This window comes from Budorcas taxicolor, chromosome 11 (genome assembly GCF_023091745.1).
Source record: "Budorcas taxicolor isolate Tak-1 chromosome 11, Takin1.1, whole genome shotgun sequence".
NCBI classification, from domain to species: domain Eukaryota; kingdom Metazoa; phylum Chordata; class Mammalia; order Artiodactyla; family Bovidae; genus Budorcas; species Budorcas taxicolor.
In genome coordinates, this window is record NC_068920.1 from 12,637,757 (window position 1) to 12,661,185 (window position 23,429).

General features: G+C 49.7%; 1 protein-coding gene across 3 annotated transcripts in view; it reads right to left on the bottom strand.

The window, feature by feature from the left end:
- Positions 1–1,559: 1,559 nt before the first annotated feature.
- The window catches only part of SSR1 (signal sequence receptor subunit 1), a 28,051-nt gene continuing 6,181 nt past the window's right edge, over positions 1,560–23,429 (bottom strand). The window contains exons 4-10 of one of the 3 annotated variants that reach the window (XM_052647783.1): positions 22,463–22,725; positions 20,608–20,684; positions 19,767–19,845; positions 18,273–18,366; positions 17,985–17,999; positions 15,017–15,080; positions 10,834–12,955 (exon numbers count right to left, since the gene is read on the bottom strand). In XM_052647783.1, coding sequence (XP_052503743.1) covers positions 12,913–12,955; positions 15,017–15,080; positions 17,985–17,999; positions 18,273–18,366; positions 19,767–19,845; positions 20,608–20,684; positions 22,463–22,725 — 635 coding nt within the window. In that variant the 3' untranslated portion in view covers positions 10,834–12,912. Of the gene's footprint in view, positions 1,668–10,833; positions 12,956–15,016; positions 15,081–17,984; positions 18,000–18,272; positions 18,367–19,766; positions 19,846–20,607; positions 20,685–22,462; positions 22,726–23,429 lie in introns of those variants that run through there. The other 2 variants (XM_052647782.1, XM_052647781.1) reach the window with 2 other exon arrangements.

Here is a 23,429-nt window from a genome sequence, read left to right on the forward strand (position 1 = left end):
CCCCTGGGAGGGGGTTAGCCTCAGGTGGAACCGGCCAGCCGACGCCTTGACCTCAGGCCTCCAGCCGCTCAGCTGGGACCCGTGGGCAGTGTGGCTCAGGCGCCCGCCTCCAGATCTCTGCGTGCTGGGCATTTCTTGATTGTGTGAGGCATCCCACTTCTGGCCCTGGAATCCAGGATGGGTGTAGAGAGAAGGAAGGCGTGCTTGGTCAGACCTGAGTGCCCCAAGTGTGGCGACCCTCCCACTGCCATTAGGCGCTGGAAGCGTGTCAGCAGAGCGAACGCCCAGAGTCCCGGGCACGGGCAGCAGCCCCTGGGGGAGGCCCCTGTCGGCCAGGGAATGACTGACACTCCAGGGCCCCACCCCACCTCCCCTCAGTGAGTCCCAAACTTGGAATCCACTTGTAGAAGTTGTTTGAAAATGCAGATTCCTGGGCCAGCTCCCTGAGATCCTGCTGTCGGCCTGGGGGACCTTCCAGGTGATTCAACGTGTGGGGTTCACGGGTCACTCCAGAGATGCTCCTGTCAGCACAAACGCGTCTGCCTGCGACTGCGTCCTCCGCCGGCCGGCCCTGCTCCACTGCCATCTCTGCTGCTCCTGCTCCGTCCCCTCCCGTCCGTGGTGTCCCCCGTCCCTCCGTCCCCTCCCGTCCGTGGTGTCCCCCGTCCCTCCGTCCCCTCCCGTCCGTGGTGTCCTCCGTCCCCTCCCATCCGTGGTGTCCCCCGTCCCTCCGTCCCCTCCCATCCGTGGTGTCCCACGTCCCTCCATCCCCTCCCGTCCGTGGTATCCCCCGTCCCTCCGTCCCCTCCTGTCCGTGGTGTCCTCCGTCCCCTCCTGTCCGTGGTGTCCCTCTCCTCCGTCCCCTCCTGTCTGTGGTGTCCCTCTTCTCCGTCCCCTCCCGTCCGTGGTGTCCCTCTCCTCCATCCCCTCCCATCCGTGGTGTCCCCCGTCCCTCCATCCCCTCCCGTCCGTGGTGTCCCCCGTCCCTCCTGTCCGTGGTGTCCTCCATCCCCTCCCGTCCGTGGTGTCCCTCTCCTCCGTCCCCTCCCGTCCGTGGTGTCCCCCATCCCTCTCCTGCTGCAGCAGCGTGGTTTGGGCCCGGCTGGTGCGGAGACAAGGACGGTCCTCATCCCCGGGCCTGGCCTCAGTGAAAGAGATAGGCGTGTTGGTAGCCTTTCAATTCCATTTATTTCCACCCAATTCGATTCAGTGCAGTTCAGCTCAGTCACATCAGCATAGTGGTGAGGCCGCCCGTCCAGCCTCGCCGGGGGAAGTGCCCGCTCCCACGGGCACCACGGGGCGGCCCCGCACCCTCCCTGCGCTGAGCCCTGAAGGGCCGCCAGGGCGGCTGAGGGGTCTGCGCCCCCGTCACTCCCGGGCTCAGCGCTGGTGACCGGGACGCGCAGGCGGCGGCCCCGGGCTCCCGAGTCCTCACCGTCGGGCCCGAGGCCCGTCCTCCGGGGACGGAGGGCAGCCGGCCACCCAGACCCTCCCAGCGGCGGTCCAGGCACCTCCCAGCCCGGCCGCCGGCCAGCGCCGCGGGGCTGCCGCGCGAGCCCGCCGAGGGTCCCGCGGGGCTCGCGGCCGGGCCGGGCCTCCGGGCGCGGGTCTCCCGGCGGCGCCGTGCAGCGGCCTCGGGGCCTCAGTGCGTCTCCCTCCGCCTGCGTCTGGAACGACAGAGGGAGACGGTCAGCCCCGCGGCCGCCCGGCCCGAGGACTGCCCCGAGGCTTCCTCTTTGGGCTCCAGTCTCAGGAGCGACGACGCGGAGAGACCCCTTCCCTCCCACCCCGCCTCCCACAAGGAATCAAACGGAGAAATCCCGGACCCGGGTTCAGCTTCTAGAATTTCTACTCTGTGGATCCTGGAAGGAACCTTTACTGGCACTGAGGCTTCCGTGCTCTCAGTGAGAATCGGGCGTCAGAAGAACCCCGCAAGCGTAGCCATGCGCCGTGCATAAAGCGAAAGCCGCCCAGGCGCGTCTGGGCCATGCGGAGGGTTTGCTTTGGGACGGAATCAGCTCCGAACAGTCTCACTCATCCTTTCACTCACGAAGCAAATATTGATCAAGCCCCTGCTCTGCTGGAGGCCCGGCCCCCGGAGCCTGCGATGGGCCGGCGGCCTGGGTCCCATCGGGTCTGTGTCAGGCCTTGATGAGGGCTGGCCCCTGACCTGACCCTGGGTGTCCGGGGGCGGGGGTCCTGAGAAAACCTCCTTGGAGGAGGAGACTAACACGCCCTACCACCCCACCGCTGCCACGCAGGCCATGTCCACATCAGGACGCAGCGGAGCCTCTGGGCCAGGCGGGGGGCCAGGGCCTGTGTGGCTCCAGACCCGAGTCCAGTCACAGGACAAGCCCCGACTGCGACACGCGGAGCCTCCAGCCTGCACTCCCTCAAAGCGCCAGTGTCCCCCAAAGGCCCAGGTAGCGTCCAGATCCAGTGTCTCTCCCAAAGGCCCAGGAAGCATCCAGACCCAAGGGGACTATGGACCCATGATGAGTGAATGGACCGCAAGAACCTGGACTTGTCCCACAAGCAGGCAGACAAGCCGACACGGGAGGTGCTTGGCCAAGTGGCAACCACGACTCGGTCACCTAGAATGCGTGCTTCCCACAGATGCACACTGGTGCTCGCAGGGCGGGAGGTCTGAGCAGTCAGGGGGGCTGTGTGTGGGTCACGCGTGTCCATCTGGCAGGACGTTAGCAATTAGTGATCTGGGTGAAGATGGGAGGTTTAGGGAATTTCTTTGCAGAATTTCTCAACTCTTAGCTCCGAATGATGTCAAAATTGAAGGCTGCTCACAGGCTGGGTGCTGAACCAGCAGGCGGGTGGGCAAGGCCTGGTGGAGGGCAGGGGGAGCCAGGTGGGAGCAGGGCCAGTGCGGGCTCCAGGTTCGAGGGTCGCGGCAGTCGACAGGAGAGCTTTGGGTCTGGGTCCTGCAGGCTGTGGGGGGTCAGGCCGCCGCCTCCTGGGGGTCCTGGCAGCAGCTCATGGTGGGGACGGAGGGTGGACCAGTGGTGGCATCGCAGGCATGACCACCATGTGGGCACCGTGTTTGTCCCCTGCTCACTGACCTCAGGGAGCCACCCAGGACAAAGGTCCAGGGGTCAGAGGACGGCAGGGTTTCGGGACCCTTAGGAGGTGACACGGACGGGGACCATCCGAAGGCGTTTCCTGTGGAGGGAGGGGGTGAGACAGGACATCCTGAGGGAGGGGGTATCTCGGGGAGCAGCAGGGTGGCCTGCGGGACGTCGGGGCTCTAGCAGGCTGGTCTCACGCCCCCAGCTCAGGGAGAGAGAGCCGAGGCTGAGCAGTGGGGGCTCCTAGAGTCAGGCTGCCTGTGTCCACGCCCCGCCCCATTTCTCATTAGCTGGGTGACCCCGGAAAACCCGCTCCGTGGATCCGCACCCCTCAGCTCTAACCGCTGACGTTGGAGCCTCCTCGGACAGGGCTGGGGCCCTGAGCAGCCCGAGTCAACCTGGAAATGCTGAGGAGCCCCGGGGGCAGAGGAAGTCCGCCCGGGGTCAGTTACGGCCCCGCCACCTCCTCCTCCAGCCTCTGGGGCCTCCAGCACATGGAAGGGACTGCTCAGGGAGCAAGGCGGCCCCCGTCCAGGCCGAGCCCACCGCCGCGGTGCCCCAGCTGGCCTACCGCTCACGGCTGGAGGGCTTCCCAGGGGTGGGCGGGGCGGCCTGGCTCACTGCAGTCGGCGGGACCAGCGGGACAGTCGGGCGAGACCCAGATTCTCCTGGGGAAGGTTCGGCAGTGCGAGCACTGGTGCTGCTCGTTAGAATGCGGATTGCTGAGCCCCAGCCTGCAGTGCGACTCAGCGGCTCTGGGGACGGCACCCTGAGAAAACCCCCCTGCAGCCACCACCACCCCCATCTTAGGGGCCGTGAAGTTGGCCAATGCTGCCTAAGACAAGAACTCGTTGTTGAAGTGATGCGTTTTTAGAGGGAGAACTAATGACAGCTGTTTTCATCCTTAATTTCCATCACTTTGGACCCTTTAATATTAGTCAGTAAAATAAGTAAGATTTAAGTGAGCAGACAAATTCCCATTATCTTAGTAAAGGCTTCCCAGGTGGCTCAGTGGTAAAGAATCCATCTGCCAATGCAGGAGAAGCAAGAGATGCAGGTTCCATCCCTGGGTCAGGAAGATGCCCTGGAGGAGGAAACGGCAGCCCACCCCAGTATTCTTGCCTGGAGGATCCCGTGGACGGAGGAGCCTGGCGGGCTACCATCCATGGGGTTGCAAACAGTCAGACAGGACTAAGCAGGCACACAAGCAAGCAATGATATAGGCACCATTTGCTTTGGGAAAAAATTAGATGGAGGTGGTTATAATTACTTTGTATTTGAGCCTGGGTAAAAGATGATTTCTGACAAAGGCAGGGGAGAGATCTTCACAGACACAAGAAGGACCGCTAAGGGAGAGAAGGCAGGCTCTTTCCTAGGATGGTCTGCAGAGCAGGACCAGGATGCAGACCCCAAGGAGGTGGGTTTGGGCTCAAGAAAGGAGTGTCCACTAGCTGAGCTGTCCAAAGATGGGCTGGGCCGCCCGGCCAGGCGGGCAGGAAGCTGGCCTGATAACTCTCCAGGGTCTCCCCAGCTCTGACAGTGTACGAGGCTCTTCTTTTAAGCACAGGAGGAAAAAAGAAATCACACCTTTTAAACAGAATCTCACAATTCTAAGGGAAAACAAGTTGCTGATGATAGTTTTCAGTTGGCTGACAGGTAAATGTTGCTTATGCAATGAGGAAAAGACACCTCCCTAGTAGTGAAAATGAGGTTATACCCTTGGCCAGCACTGAAATTGGCTTCTTTATATGGGCAAAATCTTTAAAAAAATTCAACACTCGGCATATAGCGAGGGCTTTATAAACTCTCACTGAACATTAATAACTGATAACTGTAGTTAAGATAATCCCCATTTTAGGGAAGAAAGAGGTTGAGACCCGTTAAGTGAGTTGTATGAGATTATTCAGCCACTAAGCGGGTGAGTCTTGAGTCAAACAAGGGCTGTTGAGCATCATACTCATGGCACAGCCTTCGGTGAGTTCATCAGAAGTTAACACGTGTGTGAGGACGTGATGGAGGAACAGCAGTGGGCAGTGGCTTTGTCCTGGGAGGCCAGACGCCTCCCAGAGACCACGTACCACGTCTGGTCAGCTCCCCAGGTGACCATGTCCTTCCGCTGATGTGATCACTCAACTCAATCCAAATAGCCTCACTGATGTCTTAGCACAGCAGTCTGATGTCTGGGGGTGGGCGTGGTGCGCAGGACGCCCAGGCGGTGGGCTGCAGATAACCCCACTGCTGTCTTAGCACAGCGTCTGATGTCTGGGGGTGGGCGTGGAGCACAGGACGCCCAGGCGGTGGGCTGCAGATAACCCCACTGCTGTCTTAGCACAGCATCTGATGTCTGGGGGTGGGCGTGGAGCACAGGACGCCCAGGCGGTGGGCTGCAGATAACCCCACTGATGTCTTAGCACAGCAGTCTGATGTCTGGGGTGGGCGTGGCGCGCAGGACGCCCAGGCCGGGGGCTGCACTGGTGGGAGGTGGTTTCCTTTTGCTGCTGTTCAGTCCCTAAGTCGTGTCTGACTCTTTTGCAACCTCATGGACTGCAACCCACCAGACTCCTCTGTCCATGGGATTTCCCAGGCAGGAATACTGGAGCGGGTTGCCATGCCCTCCTCTGGGGAATCTTCCCGACCCAGGGATCAGACCCACGTCTCCCGCACTGGCAGGCAGATAGATTACCGCTGAGTCACCAGGAAGGCTTTAGGCGCCGATGATCCCTGAGTCTTGCCGGGAATGCCCGGGGCAGCCGTGGGAATGAACCTGGAGGCTGTACCACCCGGGACCAGCAGGGGGCAGCAGAACCTCCCTCAGCAGCCGCGTTCCCAGGGGCCTGGGGACAACTCGGGCTTCAAAGTGCTTCCCTTTCACTTGGAGGATTCTGGCAGAGGAGGAATACTGCTGCTGATGAAACCAAGAAGACCGATGCAGGCAAGGAATTTCTCCCTTTTTAAAAGACTTCATGACACAGCCGGTCTCCTGACCTCAAACACTGCTTGAAGGGGGCTGGTGCTGCTGTGGAGTTTTCTTTGCTCTCTATCCTCGTGGTGGTCTTGCAACGGGAGAGGGGGGACAGCTTGTCACCGCTGATGGCTTCAGGGTCTCAACCTGGCATACTTTGCTAAGCTTAGATTATACATTTAACAAAAAATAAAAAATGTTTAAGGTTTACAATCCACTCACGCTTTGGGACGGGACCCGGTTTTGACTCCCTCACTGGTCCCCTTCCGATCTGGAGCTGACCTACGGAATTTCCCGTGAGCTGCTCCCCGGCACTCTCGCCGTTTCAGGGGCTCTGTGTTGGTGGTGGAGCTGTAGCCCTGTCTCCCCTAGCACCCTCATCCCACAGCTGTCTGTCCGTCCATCCATCCCCGTGAGGCTGGAGGGCCCAGGTGGACACGCAGATGCACCGGGATGAGGGCCAGTGTGAACCCAGGGCCGGCAGGGCAACCTGTTTTCTCCTGGGTTTTCAGGGACTGGGGGCTGGGAGCCAAGCACTTCTGTGAAGGCTCTGGACAGATGTGCTTGTGTCCGTCTCAGCTTTTTAAAAAAACATATCTTTGGCCGTGCTGGGTTTCTGCTGCCGCATGCAGGCTTTCTCTAGTTGCAGAGAGCAGGGCTCCGGAGCACAAGCTCAGCAGGTGTGGCTCACGGGCTTGAATTCTCCGCGGTGCGTGGGATATTCCCGGACCAGAGATTGAACTCATGTCCCCTGCATTGACAGGTGGATTCTTACCCACAGGGCCACCAGGGAAGTCCCCCAGTCTCAACTCTGCCACTTTGTAGCTGGCCAATGTTTAGTACGTTATTTAGCTGGTACACTCCCTTTCCTCATCTGCAAGATGAGAGTGTTCCCTGTAGGGCTGGGATGTTAACTCCTATTTATAAACACCCATTCAAAAGCAGAGAGATTACTTTGCCAACAAAGGTCTGTCTAGTCAAGGCTATGGTTTTTCCTGGGGTCATGTATGGATGTGAAGGCTGAGCACCGAAGAATTGATACTTTTGAACTGTGGTGTTGGAGAAGACTCTTGAGAGTCCCTGGGACTGCAAGGAGATCCAACCAGTCCATTCTAAAGGAGATCAGTCCTGGGTGTTGTTTGGAAGGAATGATGCTAAAGCTGAAGCTCCAGTACTTTGGCCACCTCATTCAGAGTTGACTCACTGGAAAAGACTCTGATGCTGGGAGGGATTAGGGGCAGGAGGAGAAGGGGACAACAGAGGATGAGATGCCTGGATGGCATCACCGACTCGATGGATGGGAGTTTGAGCGAACTCTGGGAGTTGGTGATGAACAGGGACGCCTGGCGTGCTGCGATTCATGGGGTTGCAAAGAGTTGGACATAACTGAGCAACTGAACTGAACTGAACCACAGCCCAGGTACCATTTTCAAGACTCAGTAACATGGTTAAGTGGGAATTCCTGCTGTCATTCATGAAGCTTACAATTCAAAAAGGGGTGGCGGGCAGTGGAAGGACCTGCAGCTTCAGACCCAAGTGGGGATGAGCGTGACCCAGAGGGGGACTGTGAGGTGGTGCAGGGGTCGGGAGGGGGACGCGCCTTGGACGCAGCGAGCTGTCAGGGAAGGGATGGCCTGGACAGGGCACCCTGGCGCCGGGCGAGCCCTGGGCAGAGGTGGTCACTGCCGGGGCTGCAGGGGAGCAGGGCGTGGGCGGAGCAGGTGAGGCCCACATCATCTGTGGGTGCCAGCCACCTCCCTGTCCCCTCACCAGTCTGCCTGTGGGCACTGGAGGGTCCGTCATAGAGCCTGGCTCGTGCCCAGAAGGCCATGCAGGTGGTCTATTAACAACTGAGAAGCAGGCCTGGGTTCCTTCCGAGGAAAGATGCTTTTATGGATTTTCTACCCATCTACCTTAATTTTCTCTGAATGTGTAAAAACGACAGAAACATCTAAGTTTCAAATGAGCTAACTTTCTTTACGGGCTACAGTAAAGCTGCCCGCAGCTACTGGGACTTTTACACTCATCATAGGAGGCTCACATAAATTTAACACATATATTTATTTTTTCTATTATAAAATATTAAGCACATTACAAACACTTTGAAAAGGAAAAAATCACCACCACGCTGCCACAGAAACTGCTTTCACCGTTCTGCATATTTATTTTCAGACTTTGGAGTAACCTGACATTTATTTAATACTGAGTATTTCAAGTGCTACAGAGGAAAAATTAAAATGCTGGTTCTTACTGGCCTAGTATTTTTTAATTCATTTCCTTTTAGCAGACAAGACTGAAAATATTACACAGTTACAAAGACTAAATCCCCTAAATATGCACAGCTTCTTATCCAAGGTTATTTTTTCTATGAAGAATACCATTAATTCAACAAATCCTGAAGGAAATTTTAGGTACTGACTCAGTGATAGTGAGTCAGTACTGACTCTGGTGACTTGGTGAAACCAGAGATATACCTCGGCTTGCTTAAAAACATTTAAACAGTCAGGGTACGCAGTCTCTAATCCGGGAACCAAAACTTAATATACAAATACGTGCAGGTGTGTGTATGTGTGTGGGGGCAGGTGTCTCATGGCCTTACTTGAAAAGTCACGCAGCACATGTGAAGCTCATCTTCAACCATCTTCAATCTCAAGTGAGACTTTGTAACTTGAAAGGTCTGTTTTATAAGCTGAAAATATGTGAAGCTTTTTACGAACTCCAGAGGGAAGTGAAGCTCATGCTCCTAGTTCCCCTTTTGCTCAATATTTTAGATGCACTTCGTGCTTCTCAAAGGTCCTGAAGCCCAGCAGTAGAACCCACTGGCACTTTACAAAGCACTTTGTATTGCGTGAAAAATCCCTTCACAATCAGCTTGAATTAGGGATATGCAAATAATAAAAGGATGTGTTTTGACAGCCTATAAGACTAGTGCAGGGGGCAGAATGGACAAAGGGAAATAACCAAAGAAAAAATGGTGTTCTTGGGTTTACCAAGCTGGGAAAACTTCGACTTCCAGATGCTCAAGGAGCAGGAACTAACTCAAACATTTCATGAACTAGTCAGTTCTGAAAGGTGGCCGGGTACCATTCTCAGACACAGTCCCCGATGAAATGCACCCTGCAGAACACTGTCCTGAACAGCCTAACAGCCAGGGCTGCGGGAATTGGACAGGGAGCACCCGAGTCCTCCTGCGCAGAAGCAGGAAACGGAGAAAGCAGCATTCTGAACCAGAGGCATTCCGCCTGTGCTGAGTGGATTCAGAGTTCTTTACAAGCCCTTAAATCTCTACAATTTTGAAATGGAGAAAACTGAGATCTAATTTAACTCATGTGTGCTATGTGCTGAGTTGTGTCCGCCTCTCTGCGACCCCATGGACTGTAGCCCACCAGGCTCCTCTGTCCCTGGGATTCTCCAGATGAAGCGGGTTGCCATGCCTTCCTCCAGGGGATCCTCCCGACCCAGGGATGGAACTGCGTCTCTTGTGTCTCCTCCGTCTCTTGTGTCTCCTGCACTGGCAGGTGGATTCGTTACCACGGTGTCACCAGGCAAGCCCAAGTTAATTCACAGCAGAGGTAGCATTAGTAAGAACGTGTTGAATACTTAAAACGTTTCCACGAAGGTGAACCACAGGCGGTTAGAACGGCAGGGGATCTGAGGGCCAGGGGACAGACTCACGGGTCAAGGCCAGGGACGGACCGCACACGCGGGCAAGCGGGGAGCTGAGACCCCCCCCAGAGAGGTCTCCGCGGCGGAAGCTGAGCTGACGGCCCAGCGAAGAAGGGGACCTGGAGCCGGAACCAGCTGGCACAGCTGAAGCCGGGAGAGTATCCATCCGGGGCGCCCTGGGGGGCGGCCACGTCCACCCAGCAGGCCGCCGGCCCAGCCACAGCTCACCCGGCTGCCCTGGCGCCCCGTCCGGAGAGGCCCCCAGCCTGCCAGCCGGGGCGCAGGGATGGCAGGCCCCGGCCTCGCCAGCTCGCACCTCCGCTCGCGGGACGCAGCCAGCGCTGGGGAGGGGCGTGCCCTCAAATCACAGCAGCGGGAGCCCCGCCGCGCAGGGTGCGGCGCTCAGGGCTCCGAGGACGGCCCGCCGGGCGGCGAGGGGCGCCCCGGGCGCCTGACTCCCGGGCCCGGGAGCGCCGACGGGGCCCGCTCGGGGGAAGCGCCAGGCACGGCCCCAGGGCCGGCGGCCTTGACGGGCGTCAGGGGGCGCGGCGGGCGGTCAGGGGCCGCGTGCGGAGGCGCGAGGCGGGCGCCCTGCCGCTGCTCACACTGCCTCCAAGAGGCCCTCGGAGCCGGGGAAGCCGTCCCGGGCGCCCGAGGCCGCAGGGCGTTCTGAGGGGCCTTCAGGAGCGTTTGCGGGCGGTGACGGCACTCAGGGCGCCCCTGCTCAGCGGGGCGCGTGGTGTGGACCCACCCGGGCCAACCACCAGAGCTCCCGGGCCGGCCCTGCACGGCTAAAGCCAGAGCTGGCCGCCCGACGCGTCCACCTGAAGGCATTCCCGCTCTCACTAGGAACACCGCTCAACTTCTCTCCCCCAGGCCACGCGAAGCCCCCGGAGCACCGCCTCAGCCTCGTGTCCCCGCGGCGCAGCAGCTCCCGGTCACCTGCCAGGGGGTCTCAGCACCACAACCCTGTGGGGGCAGGGGGCAGGCTCCCCAAGCCGGAGCCCGGGGCCCTCACCCAAGGAGGGCAATGGGATTTGAGCCTAAGCAGATCCAAAGGGCCCTAAACTAGTCTTTAGTTTTAGAGAACAAACCCCCTGAACGTTGAAGGACACAGACCTGCGTCTAGGACACCCGCTGGGCCTCGAGAGACGAGCTGCCGTCTCATGGGACTGCAGGCTCCCGATCAGGGAGCTGGCCCACCACAGCGACCCCACCCCTCCCAGCCACCTCGCCGAACTCCAACTGGCTTATCCGCAGTCCTCTCTCTAGAAGACGGCCAGGAAACGCCGGCCCGTTTCCTTGTCTTCTCTTAGACCCCGATAGGTTTCCACACGACTATGAACTAGAAGCTGGTGGCAGCAGGCCAGTAGAGGGGCAGACCCCCCACAAGGTGACCATCGCAGACGCCTGCCTGAGGGACAGAGGACAGGGCCCGTCAAGCCGTCTTTTGCTGGGATCTATGAACCCGAAGGCTCGTCCTTTATCTGATTCTAGGGGATGCTCGGTTTTCCTGGGAACCCCAACTGCACGGGGAGATAGGACACACGCCCGGCTCCCTGTGCCCCGCCCTGGGCAGTGAGCACGGACATCTTCACTCTCGTCTCTAACATGAAGATGAGCCTGTCAATCCCTGAAAACGAACGTCTAGCCTGAAGAAAGCGTTGTTAACCACCATGATTTTGAAATAAGTAACTGTGAGGTTATCGGAACTGGCTGGCAGCCGGACTCCAGAAAACCCAGCACCTGTAAAGCTGCCCCAGAGCTTGGTTAGATGGCTTCTGCCCTGACCCTGGCGCAGGGAAAGGACGTGAGGGTCGCAGTCAGCCGGGCCGAGCAGAGGCAGGCTGTCACCTCGCGCGAGCCTGCTTCAGCTCGGGAGGTTTGGTTTTTTCCCTGGTGCATAAAAGGAACAGGTCACCTTTCAGAAGGCTATTGTGACGGTTTAGGAGATAAACGGAAAGGCCCAACAGAACACAGCACGTGGCTGACGTTTAGTAAGTTCTTTCCCTGCTGCCTTAAAGGAACCCAAACCCTAGTCATATTCCTGCATGGAAGTGAAAGTCGCTCAGTCGAGTCCGACTCTTTGTGACCCCATGGACTACACAGTCCATTGAATTCTCCCGGCCAGAATACCGGAGTGGGTAGCCTTTCCCTCCTCCAGGAGATCTTCCCAACCCCGGGATGGAACCCAGGTCTCCCACATTGCAGGCAGATTCTTTTACCAGCTGAGCCACCAGGGAAGTCATATTCCTACATGATTCCAAAGTCTGAAACTTCAGATTATGTAATTAACTACTGTTAAAGTCCAGCCTTTTGTGTAAAAGGATAAAATCATAGGAAGCCCGAAGACATTATTCAGATGCTGGCAAGTCAGGCCCCAAGTTTTGTTACTTCCACCTGCTCTCTTGTAAGGATGACAATCTTACCGATACAGATCAGCTTGACAACAGGACCTAGAACACTCCCTAGACAAGCAGGGCCTTATTTATGCGTCAGGCTGCTCTTCAGTAAGCTAGGGATGCTAGTCCAAAGAAAAGTAGGATTTTACTTAACAAAATTAGAATGAATTTACTGGTTTTACAGTTATAAACGATGCTGTCCAAAACTCTGATAAACTACTTCACATCTGGAAATGTCTTTAAATGGAAGGGTGTAATTTAGCAAAATCCTGTAGAAATGACGTGTACTGCCAAGTTCATTGGTTAAGGAAAATCACATCACTTAAACGCACTAGCTAAATAAGCCTTCCCTCATGCCGAGGGAAGGGGGATCACTGATCCGCACGCGTCACGCTTATCCACGCCTGCTCCTCTGGAACACCACCAGTCCTTAAGGAAGGGCTCCGGGGTCACCCCACTCCAGCTTCCCACAGAGCCAAAACGCAGCTCCAGGCTTGTGAACGCAAGCACGCCTTTAGGGCAGGGGCTTTTTAATTTTTTAAGATCTAAATGTGCCTTTTTCTCCTATCAAAGTGACTATTTTCTTACGTTTACTTAAAATTAAAAACTAAAGTCAATGGTCCTTCCCTTCTGACTTCTCCTTTCCACAGGCGTCTACCTCGGAGTTCATGGGAGAGGAAGTCTCTCAAGTCCCTTTAGTCAGACCGTGAAATAAGCTGCACACGTGAGGCGAGATCCATGCTTTATCAACACGTTACTCTCACAAGTCCCAGTGACAGGCTCGATACACAAGACTCTCAGTTCATTTTACAGACTCTGGAACCAAGGTGTTCAAAAGGTGAATTCTGAAACCATGGTTGGTGCAGCAAATTAATATATCAAAACAAACAAAAGCGTCATCCAAATATTTACATTTAAAAAAGACATTTAAAAAAACAGGCTACTTATTAAGTGTGCTTGAACAAACCATGTGTGGAATTGAATTCCATTCATTATGGAGTTAGTTTCTGCTAAACACTGACGCTACAGAGACCCCTGGCATCTGAGGATTTAAGAATTTCAAGTGTTCTCAACCTATGCTAAGAAAATAAAACATGACAGATGATTTCCGTGCGTTAATTTGGACCTCAGAAGTGGAAGGGCTAGTACATAAGGCAGGTTACTCAAGAGTCAGAGGCCTGGCACCTGTAACCGGGCCTGGCTTTGCCGCTGCCTACGTATCACCAGGAATTCAATAAAATGCTCCGTAGAAGTCACTGAATTTTGTATTACACCTCACTTCATTATATCCCGTAATTTCACAAACCTGGGACATTCACAAAAATGTTTTGAAATATGTTCCTTCCGAAGGTGGAGGGTCTTCTATATTACATCAAAGTAAAAACCATGCAGTTTCTTAGAGCTCACAGAGCTTTTCCAAAGTAAACTATTGATCGTACAGCCCAATTAAAAACTCAAACACTGTTTCACAGGCACAGAAAAGTCACAGCTCAGCATAGCCAATGCAGTTAATCCGACCTCAGCCCCGCTCGCAAAGCGGTTCACAGCTATACAGTCACTCGTTTCCTTGACGTCAGCTTTGGCTCAGATGTTTAAATACTTAAGCAACTTGGAAAGATTTTTCATTTCTGTTCTGTTATTTTCTTGTGTGAGCATGAGTGTAGGGGGAATTATAATAAAGAGGGATTAAGTTCATTATAATGAAGACAGATAAGGAATAAAACAGCTACTAAAACTTCATTTACCATTTCCTTACAAAATATATGTAGAAGAATATGGCTTAAAGACAGAGGGGAAAAGCCTCTTATTTGTTCACACTACATTACTCTAGTACTTATCCAGTCTGATAACGTCAAACTTAATTTACCATCGAGGGCAAGGAGAACTGAGATGAAGTCCAATTCATTTTGGTTTTGAGATTCTAAGTGCTTAAGATTTTGGAGTTTTTCAGATTAACTTAAAAAAAAAATCAATAACCAAAACACCCCAAAGATTAGACAGAAAACAACTGGTTAACCATTAAAAATTATCCAACTCTTACTAGAACTTGGCTTAGTCTGTAGACTAAGGCAACGATTCTTAAGCAAGACATTTCTGTTGAGAAAAATGATCTCTTAGGAAAAAAAAACAAAACCAGAGTGGTCTCAAGTCATTCCACAGCTATCTCTTGGGTCAGAAATAGAACAATGGACAAGAACTCAGTTTCCACAAATGTACCATTTTCTTTTTTTTTTTTTAAGACAGTGACATTGGTTTTATGGATCAAAACCAGAATTTTCATGTTTCACAATTTTGGTGCTAGAGGTCCCCAGATTCCTAACTCACTGGGGAAGGTTTCTGAAGGTGTGCATTAAGGTAAACAGCAGCAAAATACCCAACAACGTTACTGCTAAAAGCAGCTGCTCCTGCTTGCGCCTTTAGAATACCAGCCGTAAAACAGCAAAAACACGCACATCTGTGCCATCAGTTGGGATGTGAGCTATTCTAAACAAGAAACAACTGTTAACAGTCCAAGGCAGGACCTCTACAATCATACTGGGCAAGCGCTGAGTTGTGGGGAGAAAATGTCAGCACATGCCCAAAAGGAGACAGTGCACACATTTAGTATTCTAAAGGCTGCTTCAGGCAGGCCAGCAATGATTCTGCTAAGACCAACTGCTCACATACACACACACGCACACACATAGATTTAAAAGGTTTTAAAAAAACCAAATTTGTTACTTTAGAAAAATAAATGCAGTGCATTTTCAGCAATATGATCGCCACAGACTCTGATTGCTCCGTCCACACATAAGCAGTAGCCGCCTTCTATGGTGATATGGCTTCTCTGCACTAATTCCCATCAGGCCGAAAAACATTAGGGCGGGTTAGGTAAAGACCGAATTGTTGCACAAAGGAACATTTACTCATCAGATCCCACCGATCTCTTCTGTGCCCGTTTCCTGGGCAACCTTCTTGGTGAAGCTTTATCTGGAAGAAAAGAGAAAGTTTTAACTTCCCTGACTATATAAATGTGTTAAATTCAATAGCATTTTTCTTCAGTTTTACCATTTAGTTCAAAAAATCACACACATGAATAAGACCATCATTTAACAATAAGTGTCTCTTATCCAGTACAGATTTTTAAACTAAACTTTCAAATAATCCTTCAAGAGGTTAACTCAAAATCAAAGTCTACATACTTATAAGCTGCTAAGTAAATCTTACAGGTCATCATCACACACACAAACTTTTATGGGTAATTTTGTATGGTGACAGATGGTAACAAGGCTTACTGTAGTGACCATTTCCCACTGTATACAAACATCTATCATTAGTTGTATACCTGAAACTGATATGACATCATGTCTGTCCATTAAAACTTTTTGCAACTAGGGCAGGAAAAGATCTAATCTTGGTCACAGTGATATTGCAAAATCTTCCTAAAGTCTACAGCTGAGCATGTTTATACCTGCAAAAGGACAATCTTTACCAACAGCATAAACAATTGATACTGGTTACAAACTAAAGACAGTATTTACAAACACAGCATGCACTTGGCACAATTTTCAGCAGTTTCACAAATTTACCCGAAATGAGCAGCAGGTTAGAGGAAATTATGCAGTATATCAGTGTTAAAACTACTCTACACAGAAAGCAGTATTTCGCCTTTCCTCTTACATCAGTCTCAGTGTGGTCTATTAAGCCAAACACAACCTGGTGGTGTTCCTTTCACTTTCATCCAATAGGAGTCATCTTGAAGTTTATTTAAAAAGTAAAAGATTGTCTTCTCTCTGACCATGGTCCTTTTTATTTTCTAGGAGCACCTAACCTATTAGGAATGTAAGTTCTTTATGGAGTAAGTTACAAATTGTAAGTATCTTTCCAGTATAAAAAACACATAGTAAATGTTTACAAAGAATATTTACAAGCTAAAAATTCTTTTTTAAAGACTGTACTTAAGAATTAAGCGCCTGAAGTGTCACAGGAGAGCTGGCCTCTGTGCTTCGGCGGCAGGTTGGTGATGAGGGGCTCCAGGGATCGGTGCCTGACAGCGAGCACAGACGCACCTTCCGGTGGAGAAAGCCCAGAACTTTCACCAGGTTTTCAAAAAGGCCAGACTATGAATTAATTGCCTTTTCCACCTCTATTTTATTTTTAAAAGTAAGTAATAGCTAATTAATTAGTGTTCACCACCCCCACCAACAACAATACTTCAGAATCAGCCTTTTACATGGACACAGCTGTTACTATAGATATGAAATGGTCATTACTGACTCCCAATGTCAACCTCTGCAGCAGAGTTTTAAACACAGAAATACACGATAAAAGTCTCTAAGAAGCTGCAAAGCCTATTTGTTCAACAAGAGAACTTCACTCCATCAGTAGAACAGCCCAATCCAGCTTACCTTTAACAGTGAGTCTAAAACCTTGCCCACCCACCTGTCTGGCCATCAGCTAAGCAGCAGAAACATGAACCAGAGAGCGGCCTGGAGTCATCCAGCTTTGGGGAAAGTGGCTCCAAACGCCGCGAAAGCCCAGAAAGCGGCGTTTCATTTCAGCAAAGAAAACTGATACATATATGATGTTTCTCCGTCTCCAAAGGAAAAGCACCGCCTCACCACTCCCCCACCCCTGACAAAACCCAAACGCAGTGCCCAATCATGATGCCTGAAGCCAAGCCTCATTCTTAACTGTAAATGAAAAATAAGTACCATTCCATAGCATACTGCTAGATTAACACATGTGGTAACACTACAGCATGATTAGTAAGAGAGAAGAGAAACAGGAAATATCACACCCTGCTGAGAACACTACCTTTGGGGAGGGAACTGGAACACTTTCCACAGAGAGACACACACGCTGCGACCTAGCTACTCTGCCTTTAGGAAATTACCCTGCGTAGGAGAGTGGGCAAAATAGGAGTCTGGGGCCAAATGGTACAAACTTCCAGTTGTAAGTCACAAGGATCTGATACACGGAAGGCAATTACAGTTAAACAATACTGGGCTGCCACCTGAACACGGACAAGAGAACAGACCTTAAAGGGGTCTCATCCCATCACGAGAAAACACCTGTGTGGGACGGTGCTGACTCGGTGACACGATCACTTCACAAATGTCAACTCATTATGGTGACGTGCAAAACTAACATTACGTGTCAACTACATCTCAATTTTGAAAATTATCCCATCATCTTATATATAAGAATATTCATTGGAGGATTAATTTTAAGAACAAAAAAAACCTGGAAACAGAAATTGTTCTATCCTTCAACACAGGACAGGCTTAATCAATCCTAACATATTTATATAACAGAACTGTAAAAGAATACTATACGGTCTGTAAAAACAAGGTAAGTACGTAAGTAATCACCACAGACAGACACCCAAGGCACGAGAGCTCAGGCTGCAGAACCGTGTGCCACACGAGCCCGTCTGTGAACACAGACACAGAAGCAGCAGGCGTGTAGCAACGTGCATGTAGAAACCGCCTAGAGTAACACGTGAACACCAGCAACTCAAGCAAAGTGGGACTGGTGGAGCCGGCAGGTGACGTGAAAGTCTTCACCTTAAAAAATGAGGTCATACTGCTTTTATAATGTTTTTTAAAAAGTCCACTTACCACTGGAGAGAGAGAGAGAAAAAAAAAAACACTACATTCTTCTGTAAATACTAGTATTTCACCAACTGCATATATAATAAAAACTGGAATTATATTAAACTATCAAGCAGTATGATAGGTTTATTCTTTCAAATACAGTGGTAGCTGGCAGTTCATTTTCTAATAAACAGTGGTAGAAAACTGTCATTCATTAAAATTATAAGGCATTCACATGCTGCACAAGAGCTCTCAATACTACATCAAATACCATTAAAAAAATTAATTGCCTCACCTCTTCTACTCTGCACTGAAGCAACAGGAAAGAAAAAAAAAGACAGGGAAAGGTTAGGGATATAGAGAACTCACACATCTGTACACAAACTGCAGATGCTGAAACATTTCTAAAGTATAAACACAGTACACAGAAAAAATGTAAAGCATTCATTAATCATATTAGACTCTAGAAGTAATGAAAAGGTAAGTGCTAAGTAGCATCAACCAGGCATTTTTTTTTTTTGCTAAATCTAAGACACTTACTTCCATTTAAGAGAAAAATTTCCCGCCAAGTTTGAGTACTTACTAATCTGGTTCAGAGTTTCCTGAGGAATCCAGCTCATGTCAACGTCATTTTGACTTGAGGTTCCCATCTCTACCTTCTGAATGGGCCTCTTGCGCTGAAAGAACATAAAAATATCACGTTACAGGAGCTCCATTATAGTGTTTTATTACTGTAATTTAAAAAAGACCTCTATCAAGCTACCTGCTTAAATATCTTAATAGATAAACATGTTCTCTTCTAGTTCTAAAACATATTCCTCAATTATTTTTTTAACTAGACAGGGGGAAACCATGTCCTCAGCAATTACAAAGAATAAGGAATAAATCTTCACAACTATTTATTTCCAGTCATTAATGACCTTTTCCTCTGCTCTAAAGCTCCATATGTTAATACAATTGGTAGACCGAGTAAGAACTATTTATACAGTGATTTTTCTCATTTTGGAAATCTTAAGAATAAATTTATTTTCACATTCAATAAAATGTGGGATAATTACTGAAATGTTGCATGCAGATTCCTGCGTTGTATCTAAATACACTTAAATAGCTGGTATAAATAAAACAAAAACAGGCAATCTCAGTTAAGCTAACAGCCTCAAACTCTGTTCCGTGAGTATTCGCAGCAAAACTGCAAGAAAGAAAAGACATAACTCTTCTCTTCAATCCTATTCTTTAAAAAATAGTAAAACCCCATCTAGTTATTTACATAAGAAACCGAATTATTAATTACACAGTCTGAAAACTGGATCTGAATACACAGAAAGACAACTGAAAAAAATGGTTTATCCCTAACACATAAGTTTATACAAAAATGCTGACGATTTTATGAAAATGAGGTAATGAAAGTGATGGAAATTAACGTTTAAGCACTATTTCTCTTTAAAAGATAATGACTTAACAAGTACTACCAATATCAGAGATTTAACTGCCTGACTTATTGCTTAATAAATAATGATTAACCAAAATATCTAGCAATTGTTTGGAGCCAGTGGACATCAATATATTTGACACAAACCATGTTACATACTGAAAGGAACAGTATGGATTATTCCGTTTGGGGGCTTTTGTTTGGCGGCTGGGGGAGGCGAGGGAGATGAGGACGCAGGGGAAGAATTAACCACCGCGTTCAAAGCTGGGAGACCATGACCACACGAGGGCCTTCAACACTGACACATCACTTCTCTAGCAAGAGCAGAATTCGGCCAATTTCACTTTCTTTTTCAAACCAAGACTCATTTAGGTGCTAATCAGAAATCAGCCCTATGATCAAGAATAAGCTGCGTGGCTAATAAGTAAAGTGACATAGCCACTAACTGCATGCGGCAGAAAACTCTGAGCAGACCCAAACGCTCCCCCAAGGTCTCGTCTTCAAGCTTCATTTTAAAAAGCTGTAACCGACCTGTGAGTCTATAAACCCACAGTGAGAGCAAGCAAGCACAAACATGGAGACTGTCCTTGGCATCGGGCCGACCTCGGAAGACCCGCGATGGGAGCAGCTGAGTTCACGCGCGTTTACCTTTCTAGACTCCAGGAGCTGGTGAAGGCCAACGACAACCAGCAGCCCGAGACCCGCCAGGAACATGTACATAAATATGCTGATGCCAAAGGAGAAGACAGAAACTCGCTTCAGTTCCTAAGAAATACCGCAGCTAATCAAAACTACAGTCGCACTTCAACTCAGAAGACCTGGGAGGCAACTGCAATGAGAATTCTAACACAACGTGTGTTTTCCAAACAACTTGTGGGGAAAAAAAGAGTAAAATATTTTAAATTCAACTAAGATGAAGGTAATAGTTTCATGAATTTACCTTTATCTTTAACGTCAATTAGTCTCCCTCCTACTCTGCCAAAAGGAATATGATCTACAATGAATTACTTCATGATTTGTTATATTCTAAGCTCAGTTAAAATAACTGCATTAGGTTTTGTTCCTCAAAGATCAGATTTTGCACGATTTTATTTAAAAACTACTCTTTGTGAATCATAAGTATATGCTGAAAAATGATTCGGTATTCACAATGAATATACTTTTCAAGATAAAAATCTCCTAACATATTTGCAGTAGCAATTTTGGAGGCATGCAACTTCCATTAGGCTGGTGACTGTAAAACAATTTAAAGACAGGAAGAACAAAAAGTGAACTATCTTTCTAAATCAATTTTTGTTAGTTTTAACTACCTTTCCTAATGTGTTGTTGTTAATCATTGTTGTGAGAATCATCTAAGTGTGGAGTTAAGTGGTCAAGATTTCAACCCACCCACAGCAGGCTCCATTTTCACCATGAAACACCAGGATGACAGACACGAGCCTCCCAGTCCTGCCTTCTGAGACCAAAATCTACATCCAGCAAAACTCACGTTTCTCCATCTAACCCATCTTCTCTCTCAATGATTGTAACTGTTTGATTGAAGACAGCATCTTGGAAAACATTGCCCTGTTAAGAAAAAATAAATCACAAAAATCTGAAATGCACTGGAAGAATGAAAGCTTACAAAATTTCTTCAAACTGTCATCCTAACATACACTACAGCGCTCTCATCACTTACGATATGCTAAGACTTAACAGAATTGTATTAAGTGTATTAATTGTAGTAAGTGTATTAATTCAATGTCAGGGACTCAACATTATGACGTTACTTTGTCCTACAAAACAAAGAATGACTCCAACTTTGCTAAAATTGTCCACTTTCTTTGAGGGGGGTGGGATGATGTGTGAGAAACCAGGGAAGTGAATACACAGTAAAATATACAGAAAGAAGCAGAGAACACAGAACACTCTTCAGCTAGAAGCCCTGGCTTCTGCTGTATGTAACCCTTCAAACAAGAAAGCAAAGGCATGGAATGGGCATTCTGCAGCAGAACCTTGTTTTAAGAACTAGACTTGAGCAGAAGTCCAGTCCATACTGACAATGGGTTGGAAATCAATCTACATCAAACGGTCAGTGACACTCACAGTATCAAAATCTTTTTCTCTGGTGTTCTTGAAATACTTTTGTCAGCTCAATACAATCTGTTTTCAAAGACGAGAGACTCACTGGGACAACACACAGCTGTGCTCCGTGTTCTGTGTGAAGCACTGAGGTAATGCTTTTCCAAACTGTCACTATTTACTGTTGAACTGTAATGGTTTACGTCTTATTTCAAGGTCTTTCGATCAGCAAACCAAGATGACACAGTCAGTCAAACAGAACTGAATCTACAGGCATGCTTTTGGATGAAGTTTAATTCTGTTTAAAAACAAGATGAAATACATAATCCTTCAGGCTACTAAGCTATAACGGTGAGGAAACTTAGTACATTGCTTTGAAAATAAGGAAGGGGAATTCCTGGCAGTACAATGGTTACAACTCGGCACTCTCAATGCCGAGGTCCAGGTTCAAGCCTGGTCAGGGAACTGAGATCACGCAAGCCCGGGAGGTGCAGCTTTAAAAAAAAAAAAAGATGGAAAAATCTTTCCCACATTCTACTAAGTAGTTTTAAAAAAAACAAAAAAGGAAACTTAATGGCAGCATCAGAAATTTGACGCAGACATAAGATAAACACAGTGACACTAGGGTGATGAAAAGGTTCAATAAGCTTTCCAGAAAGGATGACATTTCCTTTCCTGAAAGCTTTTTAGATGTGCTCTCAACTGAAGGAGGACGTAACAGCTGGTATCTAGAGGTCAGCTCCCAGCAGCAAAATCCTAGTGGGCTTCTCTCATTCATTCACTGGCCACACCTACACTGTGGAGTAAAGTACCTGAGAGGCACCCGAGAGGCTACCTGGGTCTCATAAACCATAAGCCTTTTCAATATTCTAAAAATATTCAGTTGTATTTTATGAGTGTATAAAATGACAGAAAAATAGTCACAGAAAGTCCTTAAATCTTACACAGCGTAGTAGTAAAATGGGCAAAATGCAAGCGACAAAAAGCACAAAGATGACTTAATATGTATGAACACCTGAAGAGGCAGTGGATTCCACTCTTTTCTAGAACTTTCCTAGCCCTCACTCACTCGTCTCCAGGATGCAGCACTTGTCATGCCGTGATCTGTTTACACTCCTCTGGCCCACTGCCTTACAGACTCGAAGACAGAGATGTGTGTAACCAACCTTTGCCTGCCCGCTGCCCATCAACTTCAACCACCGAACAGGCACTCGAATGAATAAACACAACAGTACTTAGACGTCAACTGTCCTCACGCGCCCCTAACTTAAGGAGGGCCTTACGTTCAAATCCTTGTAGTTCAGGTTGATGACCAGACCAAAGGGCCGGCCCCCCATGGGCTCTGCGGGGATGAAGGAGTACTCAAAGGTTGCCTGTCTCTGGGGCGGCACGACCGTGTTCAGAGGGAGAGCGGTGAAATTCTGGATGTAAAACTGGTAGTCCTGAGGGTAACGGAATGAGGCGTCGAGAGACTCGACAATAAAGTCTTCTGTACCCTTGTTTGTAAAGCCTACCAGGAACTTCACAATGTTATTTGCTGGAAAATCTACGAAACAGAAAAAGAGACAGGAAGGTTAGAAAACATTTGAAGGGCACAAAAGACGCAGACATTACAAATGGGTTCTGAGGCCCGTTCCTGCTGTGCACGGACTTGGTTTCGGAACCTGTTTGAGGAAAACATTCCAGCCGTGCTCCAGCAGCTGGCTGGAGGCTGTGTGTAAGCTGAAACCCTAGTCGACACGCCAGTGCTCCAACTGAAGAGCTCAACTGAGCACCTCGACTGGAGCCCCGGTCGCTGCCAAGCCACCAGGAGCAGCGGGCGCTGTGCTCAGCAGTCAGGGCCCCCAGGGCGGCTGGGCGCGGTGCCGAGCTCACCAGCGGTGCCGCGCTCAGGCTCTGCTGGCGGTGCGAACAGTGGGCAGGAGAGCGACAGGGAGGGGACGCCTGAGATTCACCTGCAAACTGCAACATCTGTCAGACGTTAAAAAAAAAAAACACCCTTATCTACTTTAGGCAGTTACTCAGAATGCAGATCTGAAGGTTAAGACCCACGGAGGCAGCTACAAAGATGAAACTAGGAAAACAAAAACCTCTCAATCAAATCACGTTTTCTGTAGACATAGAGCTGGAACGTACACAGGAATAAAACAAAGAGCTTGAGAAGGCCCCTCAAATGAATAATCTCCAATAATAAGTATTCAATAATCATCTACAGAGCTACTCATCCACTGAAGCACAGGTTCTGGGGCC